Genomic DNA, 20083 nt, shown 5'->3' on the forward strand with positions numbered 1-20083 from the left:
TTATTTGACTTATTTTTTTGTGTTTGAGGCCCAAAATAGGTCAATATCTTTAGTTTACAGCTAATGATAAAAAACCATCCAAAACTGAACATAGTTTTTCAGAAGCAGAACTTTTAATCTTTGCCAGAAATTGTTGATGTGACCTACAGAGGAGGCTTAACCCTCATGTTTGAAGCCACAATCAGGCCATATATGGAATGATCAAACTATCCAAGTAAATCAGTTTCTTTAAAAAAAATAAAAAAAACTTGCCTCAGTTGAACTGGATGCCTCTTCCATCAATGCTAAAGCTAGAGTCAAAGCGCTGTCATGCAGAAAACAAGATATCAGCCGGAGCCATTTAAAAAAAAAAAAAAAAAAAACTTTTATTGGTATCTCAGGAATACAATAGAATGCTGTGCACAGCACATACGTACAAAAATAAAAGGAAAAACTTTAATCAGCATTGTCTGTTTTCAGAAACAAATAAATTAAGCTTGTTTCTTTGTTTCATCAGCAAACCAAAACTAAGGCAGAAGGTGAGGTATATAAGAACAGAGGAGAGGAATAGAGAGGAGACTCACTCCCAAAAAAGACAAAAAAACCAAAAAAACAACAACAAATGAAGCACACACCCCGAGTACAACTCAGGGCGCAGCATGCTAATATACATTCAACTCATAGAGATAAAAGAGATATTCCTCACCTTGACTTAATTAAATTTGACCTATTATAAGCTGTGAAATGAAAGAAGAGACAGCAGATAAATCAGATATTTTTTTTTTTTTAAACTTTTGGTCAAAGCTGAAAGGTGAGCATTTTGTTTTCGAGTCAAACTTTTCCTCTTCCTCTGTTATGCGTCCAGCTCATTGACTTACTCTTAACTTAGACTCACAACATCCTCATTAAGGTGCTACTAGAAACGTCGGACATCGTGATGGTGAGGTGAGTGAGAGAAGAGTTCGTCGCTGAGCGTGCGCAATGTTAACTTCCTCAGCTGAACTTCCTGAAAATGTAGATTGTGAACTGATAACTCCCAAGAAGAAATGTTTCTTAGTTGTACTATGTGCAGCATTTTTGTGTAGGTAAGAATACTGTCATGAACCAACCAGCGTGTGTGTTGCAGACAGGTAGATAGCAGCAGGTGATATCGTGTCAGTGTGTGGCGATCGGGGGTTTGGGATCGGGACAGAATCTGACAGAGGCAGATGAGTGTCCCGTAGAAGCCTTGGGAGCTGTGCAGCAGCAGAGGTGAAGTGAGGATCTGCTCCTCACACACTGCATCAGCTCTGCAGATGTCCCCTCCCCTAAAAAAATCCCAACAAAAAAAAAAAGGAGTGGATAGCATTTGTGGTGCTGCATTCCCAAGAGATGGAGCTCGAAATTCATGGAAGGAATAGGCCTGTTTATAAAGAAAAAATAATCCAATTCTATTGTGTTTGAGTATAAAATGAAGATGTAATGTGTCGAAAAGATACTTTTAACTCCTGTCTCAAACAATAGACCACCCTGGCCACAAAGGTTGAGGCAAAGGCTGGTCAATGGCTCTGACCTTGAACTAAAAAAGGCTGAAATGAGAGGAGGAAGCTCCTGGGTTACAGCTGGAATCCCAAGGTCCCTGCCTACATTGGGTGAGTTGTGGGGGTGAAGGTGGGGGGTTACGGACTTGCAGAGGTGGGTAGTGGTGGGTGATAGAGTTCAGGTATGTTGGAAGCTGCCTGGCATCCTGGCAGATCCACATTCCTGCCGGGAGTCTGACGGACAACAAAGACAGAGTGTCGGCCCTCTCGCATACTACTTTCCTGGATTTAAATAGTCCTGCTTCCTCACACATAGGAACGGATGGAGGTTGATGGTGAAGAGAGCTGCAGGTTTTTTTAAGTTAACAGCTGCAGAAACTACATGAGGAGATGCACTCTAAAGAACTCTCTGGAATTCGAATAATGAGGCAAGAAAAACATCTTTGGAATACGTAACAAGATATTTGTACTGTGAGCCTGCAAAGCATGCTACACCTTCAGCCTTGTGAACAAACAGTGTTTTTGTATACTTTGCTGAGATTTTCCCATCCAGATGTATTAAGTTTAAGATCAACAAAGATATAGACTCAAAACAGTACTTAACTTCCAATCTACCAACTGCACTGTCCACGAGTCCTTCGAGATGCATGATTGACCCATTCATAATTGCATTTAAAACCTTTTGCTTCCAGCTCCAAATACCTCACTGCCACTGCAGTGCAGCTGCAGAAAAGACAGGAAGCCAGGCAAAAAGGCTTAGGGCACCCACACCCCCCACCAAACACTCCAACCAAAAGATAAACTGAAGGAAGACATATATGGGGAACAGTTTAGACCAAAACATTTAGGCACCATCACTGTGCAGCCCCAACATTTTTTCTTTTTCTTGCACTGAAAATATCCTGAACTCTTTTAAAATTGCAGCTATTTACATAGTTTTCCATTGGTTTCATCATTTTAGTACACAGCAGCTAAAGCTTTGCATTTCAAAAACAGCAACCCACTTTTACTGTTGGGGCCCCTTCAAAGACAGTATACAGGAGCATATCTATTGTGCGCTCTATCCGCTCAGTCGCCGCTTTTGCAGAAGCAAGTCAGGTCCGAACATAAAGTTTTTCCATGCTGGGATAGTAAGTATTCTACCCTGTTTGTTCGCTGGTTATTCAACACAGTCAAATGTATGGCCTTATGTCATTCTCTATGGCTAACCGCTCTCTGGTCTCAACCACAGACTTTTTATTACTTAATCGATCTAATTACAGGAAAGAAAATAAACCAGAGATCGTCACCCCCTTCCCCCCTCTTCTGAGGCCCTCTCTGGAGTGTCAGCCCTATTTCTGACTCCTCCTGGTGTCTCTTACATGCAAGTTTAAGGGGGCCACAAGTGGGAACACCAAGGCACCTTTAAATCATGCAGCAAAGGTAGTGCATTTAAGTTTACCACACTGCAGGACATCAATAATCAAGCACGGAACCACCAAGTGTTCAAAGGTTTGAACAAAACGATAAACTTAGCAGATATTTCAGCAGAAGTCCATGCATCCCTTAATCTAGTGAAGTGGTTCTTTGAGGTAATAAAAAGTATTCATTTCACTCTTTAAAAGCCCAGAATATAGCTCATCCTCCATCTCAGAAAAGTAAGTGACATGTTGTTCAGTTAAAGCAAGCACCAAGGTAAAGTGAGACAGGCAAAGGCTTCAATTCTCCCTGTCCATTAAAACAATAAGCAGCACAAAATTGGCATACATATACAAATACAGCTATCCAAATATACATATATCTAGATATATATATATCTATCCATCCATTTTCTATACCCGCTTAATCCGTCGGTCGGGTCTCGGGGAGCTGGAGCCTATCCCAGCGGTCATTGGACGAGAGGCGGGCTGATATATATATATCTATATATATCTATATATATATTTATATATAACAGAATAAATATTTGTGTATTCTTTTGCAGTCCATGGGTGTGCATTTTATGACTATGCATTTCTCTATTACCTGGAAGAACATCCAACATGTGCAAATTACTGAGTAATTGTCAGTTTCTCTCATAGTCGTGGGAGGAAATGTGTGACAGTCATGGCGGTGGTCGCCTTGTTGCCTCTCTTTACGCGGCCATGCTTGCTGAGGGCGATGTAGAAGCCCTTGTAAACAAAAGACTCGTAGGCGTTGTAGTTGTTGGGCAGCAAACTCTCTTTAAACTTGCACTCGTCCCTGAAGACTCGCTAGAGAAGCCAAGGAAAGAGAGAAAGACGGGGTCAGTAAATCTCAAGGCAGACGCAGGAAGAACATCACAATGAATGCGTCATTTCAGCGTGACCTTTACTTTGGCAAACGGCCTGACTAGACAGTGTGCTTTGAAGGAAACGGGAGAAGGTGTGTTGTAGCTAAAAAAATTTAGACACCAGCCTAATGCTTTTACATGTGAACTCAGAAAATCTCAGGTTCCACTGACTGGGCAACCAAATTAGCTGCAAACTAAAGGAAAGGTGAACGAGTTTTGACCAAAAGCTAAAGGTGACATTCACTTTAAAGCAGTATGGTTATATTAAAGTAAACAATTGAACATAATTGTGCATAACATAATTATACAACATAATTATTTATGGCTAACCACACTGATCAGACTTCCAGTCGCTGCTTATGTAATACTGGTTCTGATCACTTATGTGTTCATTAAGATAGAAAGTTTGTTCACGCAGATTTGTTCAATAATGTAATTCAAGAAATATGCGACAGTGAGGATTCATAAAAGAAACTTCATGTGAAGGGTAAAAATGGCATCCGTCATGTTGTACAAAGACTGTTTTTAAGCCTAAACATGATTGTTTTTGAGCCCTACTGAAGTATTGTCTAAACCCAACCAGGGAGGGACAAAAGTGTTCCATTAAAGCGTTGTTATGTTAATAGCGGAACATATGTCGGTTTGAGTCCCGTAACCATGGGCCTGGTTAAGCAGTGGTGTACTGCTCCATCCATTCACCTTCCTTCTACCTCATGAAGGCTTTTTGGCTTCTTAAACGAAAGACCTAAAAATGATGCCAGCTCTAAAGTGGAAACACCTGAATGAGTCTTGTTTCCCATCTACTGGGTGTAGGACAGTAATTTCCATGATGCAAGATAAGACCTCATATATAAGACTGTTATATATGAGGGGCATGAACAAATGACTTAAGGGAAGAACATAGTTCTCTATACACTTTTTGCTGCCACTTGGAGGCATTCCCTGAGTTGTGGGCTCCTCTTGTGTCATTGTTGGTCCTTTAGCTTTGCTCTGCTGTGGCAAAGACAGAAGTCACAGTGGACGAGTTCTGCTCTGCGATTGAGTGAAACTTAGTGTTAAATAAGGAAAATTGTTCTGTTCAGCTGGAGTCATTGTTTTTCCCCCTGTGCTTTTTTTTTGTTTTTTATGGTTTTTGGTATTTAATTCTCTTTGTTGTGAGATCAGTTGTGTTCAGCCCCTCCTAGCTTTAGCCGGCTCTAGCTAACTTTTAAACAGTTATTATTCAATATATGCACAGTGTCACAGCTGAAGCCTATGAGTTGTTAGCTTTTTGGAGGACTATATGTCTGTCTGTCAGCTTAAAGAAAAATGTCCGTCTGGATGGACTCAGAGTGCTGCAGACAGATACCTTTGTGAAGGTATGAGTAAAATGGGCCTTGGGGCCTGGATATGATTCTGCGTACGCTCTGTGGTTATGATCGCACAGTGCCTGCAAACATACTTCTGCTCTTTGTAACCATCTCTTCCACACGGGGACATCATACAAAATATGTGTTACTAGCCTTGAGAGGACATTTGATGATGACCTCTGATGATGCCTTTTTCATTTCTACTTTAATCAACTTTCAACCAGTCAGCTTTCAACCAATGCATCAACAGGGAATCTGCATTGTTAGTTTTTTTGAGAACTACATGCAAGTCCATCTGTGTTGGTTGACCCCCAGTCCTTCCCACTGTGGGGGCTGACATCGACACAGACGACTATCTCTGTGTGACCGTGAAGCAGGACTATAACCGTTTCAGTTGGGTGACTCATTGGATTACCCAGCTGTAGAATCTTGTGCTTATAAACATTTTCCATTTAAGTTTTTTTACGTAATAGATCTATATTGATCTATTTTTAATGACGCTAAATAAAACCAACCAAGAAGGCTAATTACCAAATGAAAATTATTAATCAATACCATGCAAGTTTAACACTAAATAAAATGTCACATCTAAAGCAGATTAAGTTTCAGCAGGATCAGATTTAGTTTGTTGAAATTCCCCATTTCTGTATTTTATATGTCAATAAAACCAGACATAAGTCACTTTGCTGCTAAACACGCATTTAAAATAAAAATGTTCATGATAGTTATAACTGCTAGTCCACAACTTTTTCTTTAAATCGTCACTTTTATATTTCACTTGATCAGATCTGGATATTTCCTACACAGATTATGACACAGCAGAAGATTTAGGCATTGAATCTTTCTCCAAAGTTGCCCCTTGGACCCCGCTGTGAAACCGCTCCTATCATCAAGGCATATTAATAACACAACAACGCTCATAAACTCGTGGATGCAGCAGCTCTATGAACTCGTCTTACACTCAGCATGATGTGTGACAGAGCGTGCCTTTGGCGTTGCGCACCAACGTACCGTTCCGTATAACCTTCCTCTGCTGTTCATTGCGACAAACAGCTCACTCCTCACTCCGAACAAGCTGATCACTCCTCGGTCCACGGTGGAGATCTCTATTAGACCTGAACAAGACATAATGATAGGGAAGCAAAGACAGTGTCACACTGCACCTCAGGAAAAAGTCGAGTAACTGGCGTATGCTGCAGTGATGGGTGTAACCTTGCAGGTGCATTGCGACTTAGATGATGCTCAATTAGCCCTTTGCAATAATCACCTATTTGCATGTCAGACATTGTGAGTAAAGTTTACAGCCTGCTGAGAGGGATATGACTGTGTCCTGCTGTAGGGGACGCGGGGTAAAAATAAGTGAGCGTCAAGCATTCATGTCGTGTTTTTGGCATGGGAGGATTCCTCGCACTGCACGGATGCAAGGCTCAGTACACTGTTTTTGCTTTCGGAAACTTTCAACCATGCCGACATCGCTTATTAAATATCATGCAAGACAAGTGAGCGACTCTAACTTTTACACAGCCTGCGCATATAGAGTTACACTCTCTCTGCGTCCAGTGCTTTGCTGGATGCAACTCACTGTATGGGTTCTCACTGTGCACACCGCTTATCCTGCCATCCGGGAGCACCTGCAGGTGAAACCCAATGCCCACGTTGCAGTACAGTCGCCGCACTCTTTTGATGCCCTGCAAATAGTCACTCTCCCAGTTCATCTCCGATTTTCCCCCATTTATCCCCAGATAGGAGCGTGAGAAGAGGGTCTCCCACTTCTTTTCCAACAAAGTCGCATTAGTCCTGCTTGGAATCGAATAAGACGAGACGATTCCCCATAGAGTAGTCCACAGTACAAAAACTGCTGGCAACGTCCAGTGCGTCCCGGCCCCGCTGGACATACTGTAGTGGCACCTTTGCGCAATGGCCATCCAGTTCACCTTTGGGGCACGTGGTTAAAGTTACCTGCCCTAAAAATGCAACTCTTCTTATTTTCTGTCCTTTGGCATGGCTGCGATAAAGGCTTATTTTGGGATCAAGGCAGATCAAGGCCCCATATGCCAAGATCTGAGCAGGAGGACAAGGACAGAGCGCGTCGGAGCTTGAATTGATGCCGGTGGCGATGACCATCTTTCGCCGCTCCGCGCCTCTGTGCAGGCAACGCTGGCAGTGGAGGGGGACACCACTCACCGAAAAACCAGCTCACCTTGCCCCGTCTCACATCCTAAAATGACATCACTGTGACTTCACCGCTGCATGCACCCCCCATCAAAAGTAGGAGATGGGAGGAGGAGAGAGTTCCAGCACCTCAGCAGCAGCAGCAGTTCTGATAGGAGTGATGGGGGGGCTGCACCTTCACACCAGCGTCAAAGATACAGGATAGAATGAGAAGAAAAGTTTCCTGTGGTGCATTTCAAAATAAAAAGCTTATCAGCATTAACATGTTGGAGATGGTTTCTAACACTCATGTGACTCCGCGCATTAGCTTGTGTACGAGATTACACAGACCCAGGTAAATACTCAATAAATTTAAGGAGAGGCCTGTTACCATATACTGAGAAGCACTTTTGGTGTCTAGAAGAGAACAATTTAGTATTTTCGTATTCTGTGGTGTTATTTTGAAGGTGCACTAACCTATTTTTCAGCCTTCCTCTGTTGACTTGACCCGGCTCTTCCTCACATGGGAGACCTGTGAGAGGGGAGGGGTGTGTGTCTGTGTGTTTGACTTTCATTGGCGTTGAGCAATCATGGGATGGATGGATGGATACTGTGTCCAGAGCCCAAATCGGGACGGTGGTCATATGTCCTGGCAGCCTGCGGCCTTATTTAGAAGGAAGGTGTAAAAACAGTCACAGGAGAGCAAATGGCAATCCTGTCTGACACTTCCTTAGCTGTTTGGCCAGGAAGTTTACACAACCAAATATTCTGCCTGGTCAGATTGCGCGTTATTATTGTAACTAGCACACCCTGCAACATAAATATATGACCTGCTGAATATTATTGATGGTATTGTTTTGTGTTCAGTTCCAGAAATAAAGAAGTAAAAGAAATTTAAAGAGAAAGCTGTGCAGTTAATGATTACAATTAGGCAAATAGAGATCGCTCTACTTTAGGATAATGACCAAAATTTGCTTTTTCAAGTCTACAAAAGGCCATATTTTTAAGTAAGTTCCTTTGATTGATATTCATGACCAGTATTGAGCATAAAGATTCAACAAATTGCTGAGAACTCACTGGGATCTGGTTGTAAGTAGAAGGGATTGTTACTAATGCATTTAAAAACAAGTGCAACTCCTTTTGTGGCCACTCATAAGCTTTTAAAGCAGAACATTACTTATTATTAGTTACTTTATGAAGTGAGCAATGATTAGTATTATTACTGTTGTTACTTAAATCATGAAAATGTCCCCATATCTGTGTACAACTACCTCACAGTGGTAAAAGCATACGTACCTGTAGCCTGCTAAATGAATTAAAATATGAGGAAAACATGGTGGAAAAGCTGAGAGCACCCCTCCTCCTCCTCCGCTCCCTCTTTACATCCATGCTTCTTGCATCCTGTCCTGCTGGGTGGTGTTAGTAGACGAAGGCTCCGGGGAATTCCCAGTGAGCTCTGAGGCCACTGAGGAGCTCTGTGCTGCCAGGAAGCCTCAGGCCCACCTTAGCAACTGAAAAGGACTTGTTGATTATAAACAGCACAAGCAAGACGAGCAGTGATGGGTCACAAGAAAAAAAAAAAAAAAGTCCAGAGATGTTATTGTCATAATAAGTTTGAGTCCTTTTGTGCTGAGCAGGTGACATGTACAGGATTCTTAGAGCATTTATTCAGATTTATTTAGACACACTCATTTATTGACTTGATGTTTCATCACATTTCAAATATATAATAATTACTTTAATCACTGAATTAATCAGAGAGATGGGAAGCAATTCGTAGATTTGGAACAATGGTTAAATTCCAAGAATTAAGTCCTTTTAGGTTATTTAGTCCCCAGTGGGCCAGGCTACCTGGACCACACTGATTAGCTAATTAATGAGACAGGGCTTTGATTTGCTGTATAAGCACATGTGTATGCAAACCAATAGCCTGAATAGACAAAACTACTGGGTTATTGACAAAGTGGAACATTAATCAATAGAGAGTGGGCACCGTTAATGAGACAGTGCTGAGTTCTTTAGATTAACTCAGCTAATACTGTTACTATGGTGCTGAGGCTGCTCTTCAGTGGTGACAACTTTTGAAAATTTAAAAAGAAATGAAAATCAGAGGTAAATTCACTTTTTGGTTGAACTTCACAGCATTATATTGCATACTTATTTAGATATTGTATACAATGTGATTTGTATTTTATGATAAAGACAAACAACCACAAATGAACTGCTTTACTGAATGATAATATAATAATAATACAGTATGATTTAAAAAAAGGGAAAACAATGAAAAAAAGCAAAATACTAGAGTCATCATCAAATATCTTGTTATATGACCAATATACATATAGAAGTTTACATTGATTTAAGATAAAGGAAAACGTAAGATTTTTATCATTTGATGCTGCCAAATAGTTATTTTTTTCTTCATCAATAACATAAAGATATATTAAAGTAATTGCGTGTAGAACTTTAACAAAGTTAACATCTGGCCAGAAATCGGGTTTCCTGATGTTTATATGTGTACCTCATTGGTATGTCGGTAAAATTCAAGAAGCAATACCTGAGCATGCCTGGTTGTACCTCAAAGAGGGATTTGTCAGTAAAACTAAGGTCAGGAAGACCCCAATAAACATTAAGATTCTATACGATCAGGTTCAAACTAATGTTTTTTTATTTTATTCAACTTTTGTAATGAAAACTGTAAGCACGAATGAAATTGTAGTTTAGAATCCACGGTGCAGCCCATGTTATATTTGAGCACAGACTCGCGAGACAGTTAATAAGCTCTTTCCTGTTAACCTCCTTTACTGGAAACATTGGAGAACATTTGACTTGTGAACCACGGGATCAGACTTACAGAGTCAGGTAACAAATCCGAATTAACCATCCATTAAAATGACAATAATTTCACTTTCAGAATGCATCTTTTAATGTTACTCTAAATTTGTTGTGTTTAATTACCATCTAACATCTATAGCTTAAAATAAAATGGAGCGCTGTTACCCAAGTTTTTCTATCAAATGCAACATTGCAGTTAAACAGATGGTGAATGGGAGATGTTTAGTAGCCTATAAAAGGCTTGTCAAAATATTGTACAATAATGATTTTTATTAGAAACCCAACATATCAGCAAGTCACGCGGCTCCTGGCTAGAAACCTTGGGTTCTATCTCAGTCCACTGATGAAGTCAGTTGTACAACAGCTCCCATTTAAGACTTGTTTTCTGCATTTTCGAGCCAGTTAAAAAGCATTCCTTAGGACAGCTGTCTTTTTGCCACTCCACTGGACATGTCTCCAACATGTCTGATGAATATTACATGAATTTCCATCCATCCCTCCCTTCCTCCATCCATTTTCCTCTGCTTATTTGAGGTCAAATTTCGGAGAAAACAGATGCAGTAGGGAACCCCAACGCATTCCCAGGCCGGAGGAGATATAAAATCCCTCCAGTTAGATCTGGGTTTGTCCCAGGCCTCCTCTCAGGGCTTTTTGACATGCTCGAAAGACTTCCAAAGGGAAATGACCAGGCAGTTTGGGCATCTGCTGAGCTACCTGGTCATTTCCCTTTGGAAATCAGCTGATTCCTTTTGTTGTGGACAAGCAGCGCCTTTGATTTATAATCTCCTAACCTTATCTCTAAGGCTGAACCCAGCCATCCTCCGAAGGAAACTCTTTTCAGCTGCTTGTATCTATGACCAGAAGAAGAAGGCAGTAACAACCAAGAATTACTACAAGGAACAACAAACAAATTTCTGTAAAAACAATGAAGTGTAAATGCGTATTAATACAGCTGCACTCCCAATAAAGCTGCCCTCATTCACATATTTATCTTTTTTCTTTTGTCAGACAGCTTGCAGCATCAGACGCTGTTACTGGAAAGCAGCTTGTTGCAACTATATGTCAACTTGAGGTCATTTAAAGCATTTCCAGTCTGTTGCATCTAACAAAATCCCCATTCAAGACATCACTTGTGCAGTGAATGTGGCGAGACTTGTATGTATGATGATCTCCGACAGAGAAAGTCAGAAGAGGTGTAACTTGTTAGTCTTTCTAACTCAGTTCACAGCATAGCAGTGTCTGACATACTTTGATCAGTAACTCCAATCCACTCCCATGCATGTATACTTGGACAAGGACAGTGGGTCAATAAAATGGCCAGGGAGCTCCAGCCATGACGCAACTCGACTTTCTTGCTCCACCCTCTTGTCCAAATATTTCAACTTCCGGCTTTAAAAAAGACCAACATGGTGAAAGCCAAAATCAGGGCTTTGTGACAGTCATTTTGCATGCTGGAATGGAAGTACTATCTTGTAAGGACTGCTCTCTGTTTAGCACTGTTGTTACTTGGTTAGCTTTTGTTTTGTTCGGCTAAAAATGGTCAAATCTAATGTAGAAGGAAAGAGGAAAAGGAGAGTAAAGATGAACTGTTGTTTGTACAATTGGGACATATGAAGTGGCTTTTATGAGCTTCGATACTGATTTTTTTTAAAAAAGGATTTCTTTAGTTTTGAAACTGATTAAAACATTTTATTTTGTAATATGCAGTGACTAGACGTGTTTAGTAGTTGTTAAATGAGGAGTAGAAATTATTTTAGAGGCTGATCCTACAGTTTGTCTACAAAAGGAGGAATTCAAGGTCTGTGCATAAAAATATACACTGTCAGTGCAAGCTGGAATTCTATATATATATATATATATATAAATAAACCGAAACTTAATTTTCTCTTTTGTTTTTAAAAGCTATGGAAAAATGTCTCAATTAATAAACTAATAATTTAAGTTCTGGTCTTGAAAAAAAAATGTTGCAGTCTGATTAAACCTCAACATCTACTGAGTCACACCATTGGAACAAGACGACAGTAGTTAGTTGGACAGCTTCCCACGTAACACAGCAAATTGATCTCTCTTATAGACTTGCTTTGACTGAATATATTTGAGCTGAAGTGCACAAAACACAAAAACTGGAGTCTGACGCAAGAAAAAAAAGTCTGCAGAATACTACTGTCAGGTCAGCTTTCTTTTCTGCAATTGTAGGATCTATCTAGACCACACACAAGTGCACACACATCAATAAAAAAATCTAGAACAGGCGGGATAGCTATACAGGCAGCTTTTGTGCATATTACCAAAGTGTAAGTAAGATGATACAGGAGGATGCAAAGCTCTTTCAATCACTGTTTTATTAGCGTGGGGTTTAAATGACAATATTGAAACAACAGCTGGGGAGACCCGCAGATGGGGAGGGGGATTTCTCTGGCATGACATAGGAATCACTGGCATACATGGGCAATAATAATCAGTCCAACTGTGTACAGACTCCAAAGCTGCACAGGCGTTCACATAGAGATACAGGCTTATAATTTTATGATGCAGCAGTCAATGTCAGTTAATATCATCAACATAGATAACATCAGGTCATAAACCTAGGTATTAAACCAATGAAAATTCTGACCCAATGACGGAGCTCGATAAAAATCAAGAACATCATCACTGAGAGGAGTCTGGATATTGCTAACAAATTTCATAAGAACCAATCCAATAAATGTGGAGACATTTTTACACAAAAACTTCTGATGGTACAAGAAGAAAAGACTTTAGGACAGAGGAATGTATTTAAAACTTGTGGTGATCTGTCCTGTAAATGATGAGACCATTCGCAAGTGTAAATAATTACTAGCATCCCAACCAGGCTTTCTTTTTGTGGAGAAATTGATCTCAAATTTTAATCAAGACATCGTTTTTCATTAAACTCCAACCCTAGTAACCCATTAAAAAAAGTTGTTGGTTCCTTCACTCAAGTATGAAAACTTTAAATGGTCATGTAAGGATGTGGTGATCGATCAAGGAAGCAAGGGCTTGTAAAACAGGAATGGTACCACCCTGGAAAAAGCTTGCTGAATCAGCTAATGTATAATTCAACAGCCAAAAACTGCACTGGGGTTTTCCCCTTGCTGTTGTATATTTGTGACTCTGGAAGAAGCAGCAAACCCTGTAGGAGTCTAAAACCAACTAGCATTCAAAGGTAGTAAGCCATATGCAATAGTCTTAACTTCTATATATAAGAAATCTGCTTCTGTCATTATCATTTTCTCAAACTTTGAGCTGCAAAGACAAGACAAAGAGCAGCCTGTCACAGGGGAGTGTTCCCAGTAAAAATACCGTTTCAAGGGTACAGCTTGTGCACCTTGCAGAGAAAGATGTGCCTGCTGCTATATTGGGTGGAGAGTGACTAAGGGGAAAAGAAGCTAGGCAGAGGTGACTTTGCTGGCAGTTACAAATCCCAGCCTGTGACACAGCGATTTTTATGCTCAAGTCATTAAAGCATACAGAGTATTTTAAAACAAAAAAAGACCTGTCATCAAATTGTTTGGATGACTTCCACCCAAGCATTGAGCAACAGGCAGAGAGACAAAACAGTTACTGCACCTTTGTAAACTCACAAACTAATGCAGTGACCCCACCTTGTTCAAAAATTATAAACCAAATATTCAAATTTCACCACCCTCTCAAATGTGAAGAGTTGTTGTCCGTTTGCTAATTTCTTCCTGGTCAAAATTATTGGCCGTTGTTATTAGACTTTTAAGCACATTATTTTGAAAATTCAATTTGGTATGATATTTTGAATGTCCACCTTTACTGTATAGCTACCAAACAAAAATACACTTTCATTTGCATTTTATAGCACTTTACAGCCACTTGGAGGCTGTCCTGGTAATATCTGAGCTGTGAACTGCTCTTGGTTGTGTTGAAGCTGTTTTTGGCCATTTTGCTTTCTCTTGCTTTGGAAAAGACTGAATTCAAAGTGGACAAAGATCTGCTTTGTAATGGAATGAAACTAGTGGAGTTCTGAACTTTTCCCCTGTGCTTCCTGGAAATGTATTCTTTTGGTGTGTTGTCCTCTGTTGTTTTCTGCATTTTCGAGCCAGTTAAAAAGGCAGCATTCCTTAAGACAGTTGTCTTTTTGCCACTCTGTGGGACATAGCCAAGTGTAACTTGTTTGTAGTCACATGTCTGATGACATTACATGCATTTTCTCTATAATTGTCAACTTTTCTTAACTAAGTCAATGAATGTTGTCCATAAGTCATGATTTATGACTTCTAAAAATAATCCCATTATTTAGATATTACTCCTTAAAGGCGCATCTTTTTGCCCCAGCAGGTTTTAGTTTTAAGTATCACTTAACAGCCTACCTACAGTAAAACATGTGAAGGTTATGGCATGATGTGGCACTGTTTTGCCATGTCTGATATCGGAGGCGGTAAATGTATGAAAGAAATTATGAAATCACATTACTATTATAGTCTTTTTAGAGCAAAATGTGTTACGCAGTGCCAAAAAACAAGGGTTGAGGTGAGTCAACAACCTGAAGTGTACATCCAAAATCAAATAAGAATGGTTGAAAAGGAAAAGATGGTTTTTTGATGATGATATTTAAACTGGTCAGCAGTAAGCTCTCACTTACTGAGGGCTCACAATTCACCTATTGAAGTACAAGAAGTAGAACCTAACTTGGAGCCCAAAAATATCTGATTATTCCCTTTATTTAGGTAAAAACAGACCTTTGCCAACTTAAGATTGCATCCTCTAAGCACAAAATACAAGGGGCCAGGAGGGAGAGAGGCTGCACAACCTGGTAAGAGCATTGATACATTATCATATTTCTACATAGCAAGACGTCTTTTGCTGTTGCAAAAGCAATGGAAGAGTAGCAGTTACCAACAGAAGCTAGCAAGCGGCTTTAGCATGGCTACAAGTGTTTGAAAGCTGTAGTTATTTTGCAAACTAATATCAACAAAATGATCATTCTTATGTATGAAGTTACTATAAATAAGGTAAAAAAATACTTGCACATTGAGTAATGTGCTTCAAATCGTTACCATTGATCTTTTTTAAGCTCAGTAATCACGCTGTCATCCCACGAGAGCTGAAAGATGTGAAAAGTCTGTTAAACAAGCTGTGATCAAACAGTTTTGCAAGCTTTACACTGGAGCCATGTTACCCTAAAGAGTGCGAGCACAGCATGATTCATGAACCCCTGAGCATGAGGTACTAAGAACTGGCATTAGAGAACTGGGGGGTATTATGTGTTACAGATAAGTTTATATTGCATCTATCTGTCATTCAATGCCCAAGGAATGGACTTTCAGTTCATTGCTCCATGAAGACTATCAGTGTTAAGAAAAAAAACAATGAGTAGAGGTAATAATTTGACTAATCAGTGTGGTTTAAGTATTAAACTTACTACAGAAACAGTCTATCTGAAAGCTTTTATGTTGTAGTTTTCTTTCATCGGTGCATTTGCCTGGCTTTCCCCACCACACTGTACAATAAACCAGACTGGGTACCTTCAGAGTTTAGTCACTGCTACATTCCCACCACAACAAACTGCTCCTTCAAGGCAAAAGCTGGAAGACCAAATTGAGGCCACGAGGAAAGCTATGTTTATATGCCTGCCATGCTGAAAAGTCAGACAGTTTGGTTTATGGCTGTAGGAAGAGATAGAGATCAGAGAAGGTGTCAGCTGCTGAGTCGGCTGCCTATTCCCCGGCTCCTCTTCCCTCTCTCCCAGGAACCCAACACCAAACCAGGCCACCAGGACCGAGCAGAAGAATGTGAGGAATTCTCTCAGCACATTTGCTCACTGCTTTGCACGTTCTCACCCCTGTGGGATGAAAACCATGCCGCCGGCACTGAGGATGCATCCACCTTGCTCCACCGTGACTGTGCGCAAGGGTGGGCGAGAGGCAGCAATGAGCAGAGGATCAAGGCAATTTGGCTGACGGGTGGAAGAGAGCGTCAGGAATGGCAGACTGCTGAGAGAGTGAGTCATCTTGGACAGAGCTGCTGTCATCTTGCCAGTACAACAAAGATCAGATCGTTTATTTTTGTCACGGCCCCTGCTGGATGAAATCTAAACCCACAAGGAGTTGATCAAAGGTTCTGGCACGCTGCCTGTCTTGGAGAGCAACTAATAACAAATGACATTCAAGAAAGATCCAGAAGAATCGGTGGTTTGTTTCATAAACAAAGTGATTAAACATAGTCTAAAATACTTGGAAACAGGAGTGCTTTTCCTGCACTGGCATCCAGTTGAGTGCTTGGCCTGAAAACAGAGAGCTCGTTTCAGATCTGAGCAAGAACAGGATAAAGGCTGAAACATGGAAGCAGTGAGGTACCGCAGATGACCTGGCAGAGAGTGACTGGTTGGTGATTGAGAAAAAGGAGCAGCTGTGTGAGGGAGTAGCGTCTTACTGCGACCTGCAGGAAAGTGGAATTGGACCATCCAACGATGCCTACATCCAAGTCATTTATCATGTTACTCTGGAAGCCATGTCTCCTAACCCCTAACCCTGCCCCCTAACCTCAACCAGTTGAATTGGATGTGGGAGGAGTTGGATTTGAGCAAAGTTGAATGATCCAGCCGCAAGTAGCCGCCACACGTACTTGGTGTGAGCAGATGAATGGGTTCAGTGATTACCCGAGTTGGCAAACTCAGTAGTGGCAACTAGTGGGCAGGTGTGGAATAAGAAGAGAAAGAAGGATGGATGAAGCACTGTGTGGAAAAGATAGTTCTGTTTTTATACTCATTCCCATAACTCTTGGACGTTTTCATATCCTCCAAAAGCAGATATTTAACTTTTCACATGAGCTGTGATTTGGAAACAAAACTATAAATCAATAGATAAAGAAGAACAGAAGTAATCCCAACTTGAGCTAAGATGTACGGTTAATAAATCAAATAGCAGTTTGAAGTAAAGTTGTGCAACCTGCATCAACTTTCCTCTCTCAATGTGGAAATTTCAACCCACCACTCTGACATGTGGACATCGCCCTCTGGTGTCAAACAGTTGTTAGGACATGCTGTTCGCTGTCTGGAGGGGGGATAATAACTCACTGCATTGCAGCACTGAGACACTGGCAAATGGTTTGAATGAGATCAATGACACTTTTAGAGTAAAACTACTATGAATAAAACTTTCAAGAAATGTTTTATTTTCCCTCTTAAAAATATATCATTTGTTTGCATAGCATATGAGGTAAATCTTTGAGTGAGTGAGTGTTAGTAAAGGCATAATGGCTTCACAAGATGCTTTATATTCTGTCCAGATGCTCTGCTAAACATAGTAAAAAAAAAACTGTGTCACCCTCTGCATTGCAGGTGGTGAATCTCAGCAGAATATCAAAATTAGGAAGAATATTATAAAGATATCAGCTAGACTTTACACTGAGTTTCTCCACTTAATTGTGCCTTCATTATTCCACAGTTGAAAGTAATTCATATTTTCGATATACTGGAAAATATTACATGTTTCATCAGCAGTATAAATCATTTGTGAAAAGTAGAGTCACAATCATTACTAAGTGCTCAGAGAGCCTGCTGCTAACTGAAGTAGTTGGGCACTTAGTTAGCTTTAAAAGATGGTTGTGTGGCTTGTTGGACGCAGGGGAGCAGGGTACTTTGCTGGAAGTGCACAGCAGAGAGTCTGAGATAGCTGATCTATCAACAAATGGGGAGCAGTGATATCACAGCATCCCAGGCACGATGACATATTAGTCACAGAAGCCTCGTGTGCTTGTATCCTTTTGCCTGTGACCTGCCTATTAAAAGGTCACCCTAATGAGATTGCTCCTGAGGTGGCCTTCAAGTGCCACACTGGAGTGCAGGAAACAATGCTGTGTTACAGATGCTATTTTGAATGGTGTCACAGTGCTGCACTGGCAGCGTTGAATTTTTGCCGGCCCTTTGATGCTGTTTATAGCTTTATCATCTTGTCAGCACATATAATCATCCTGAAAATGTCTCATGTCTCAAACATTTTTGTCTCTGCGCTATTCTTAAGCACAAATCTGCTTAGAAGTAGCCCATTGCAAATTTTTGTCAAACTGCTAACTTCTCACAGTGGTTCTACCTCAACAACCTGCGATTTCAATTTACTTTGTTTTCCATTTTCAAACTTGTTCTTAGCCTCAATTGGTACTGGATCTAGTTATCTGTACCTGGTTAAAGGTTTTGGTTATGTCTAAGAGGGTCGGGGGGTCATCCCCGACATTACCAAGCTGCCACTTGAACAAGGTCGATGACCCTTTCTGCTACTGGGACAAAGTACCATGGATGACCTTGTGCTCTGACCGCAGCTTCCTAAAAAACTTATGCAGATATGATATGATATGCAGGAAAAGAATTTCACTGTGCAGCATTGTAACATTAAGGGCCGCTTCTTCTTCAGGATATTTCAATGACTAAAACTAATGTTTTGCTTTAAACGTGTCAAAGTGAAAAAGTGTTAGAATTATTTTCTTTTTACCTTTTTTTTTCTTGAGGATGCCTAGATAATTTTTTCGGGGCATTAAAAGTTGTTCAAATGAGACGAGTTCAAATAGGCCACAATATGTGGGTTCATATCTTATTGGAATTGGAATAACAAGTTCCCAACTTGTAAACACAGTTACTGTCGCCATCAAGGGCATAATTACAACTATGATTATTTTTCTTTTTTAGTTTGTTATAAGCTCAGCTTGGTATGTAGAAAGGCTTCAAAACAAAACAAACCAAGATGCTTCACTTAGTAATTAAACCCAAATTGTATCTAGAGAACATTTTAATTCTCAGATGACCATCTCTAAAGTCATAAAACAACTTGACATGAAGTTGTTCACACTGCAACTTTTTCTATGTCTCCCATCCATCTTGTATGATGTATAATCATGTGGACTTGGTTTCATTTAAGGGGGTCACAATGCAAAAGAGATGCTCTTAGATGCTTTAATAAACTCCAAACCTGACTGAACAACACTCCCTATGCCTTCAGGTCACCCGCAGTCCCTTGACTGTAACAATAAATAAGATTTAGAATAAAGTAAATCAATTACTCTGGGATATGCCATATCAATGTGCGCAAGCCCACACTTACTAAAATCTCTTCGTGATTGTCCCATCCTTACAATTAGCTTCATGGCTACTGAGTGTGTACTCCAAAAACAGAAGAAAAATCTTCGAAAGCATGTACTTAAGAAGACGAGGTCTTAAACAACAAACTCCGGAAGCCACTGATTGACAGATTTGTCTGCCCACTCTGGTCCACCGGCTGCAGCCGTGGCTATGCTGCGGTTGCCAAAGCTCCACGCCTGAGGACATCTGACGCAGGGCCATTTCTAGGTTACAACAACAACACCACGCTGGAACAACTGCAACGCCGGATATCCGAAACACTAAAAGCTCATCAGAACATATTTAGTTTGAGGTTTGTAAATAACTTTTGGCCCCTACAAATGACTTTACTCTTTTTGTCTGCATGAACAACTAAAAATAAATCCAACTTGTAGCACAATAACACAGTTTATGTATAGCAACAGTAGGAGGAAAAAAACAAATCACCTCTTTTATTACATTAATAGCAGCTTTGCATGTTATTCATGCAAGACATGACAAATCTTATGCATATTTCCCAAAATATCTCTGTAGTAAAGAAGCTGTCTGTTTATTCCTTCAACGTGTGTGGAATGTAAATAACAACATTGCAGTCTCCCGTCTGCGGAACAACCATACAGGGACATCTGCACTGGACTTAAAGAGCCCCACACAAACTACCACTCTGAGATGCTATACGCTACATAATGATGGCATTCACATAAGTGGTTTAAGGGGGGAAAATGGCCTCCTGACCACTTCCAACTTACAAGTTCAAATTAAGACCACTGATGACCTCACCACTACCAACTGGGCCACTAAGTTAAGCTGCATCTCTTTACAATATGGTCTGGTGATACTGCTTGTTTGCAAATTTGTAGAAAAT

General features: G+C 40.4%; 1 protein-coding gene across 1 annotated transcript; it reads right to left on the minus strand.

Moving 5' to 3' along the window:
- Positions 1-258: 258 nt before the first annotated feature.
- LOC140283176 (fibroblast growth factor 6-like) lies at positions 259-7437 on the minus strand. Its single transcript, XM_072377868.1, has 3 exons — positions 6721-7437; positions 6150-6253; positions 259-3730 (listed from the first exon to the last, which is right to left on the minus strand). Exons 1-3 carry the CDS (start codon positions 7061-7063, stop codon positions 3554-3556), a joined length of 624 nt encoding a protein of 207 aa, XP_072233969.1. The 5' UTR covers positions 7064-7437; the 3' UTR covers positions 259-3553.
- Positions 7438-20083: the final 12646 nt, after the last annotated feature.

The sequence above is a fragment of the Leuresthes tenuis genome, unplaced genomic scaffold (assembly GCF_036924035.1).
Source record: "Leuresthes tenuis unplaced genomic scaffold, fLeuTen1.0.hap1 SCAF_23, whole genome shotgun sequence".
NCBI classification, from domain to species: domain Eukaryota; kingdom Metazoa; phylum Chordata; class Actinopteri; order Atheriniformes; family Atherinopsidae; genus Leuresthes; species Leuresthes tenuis.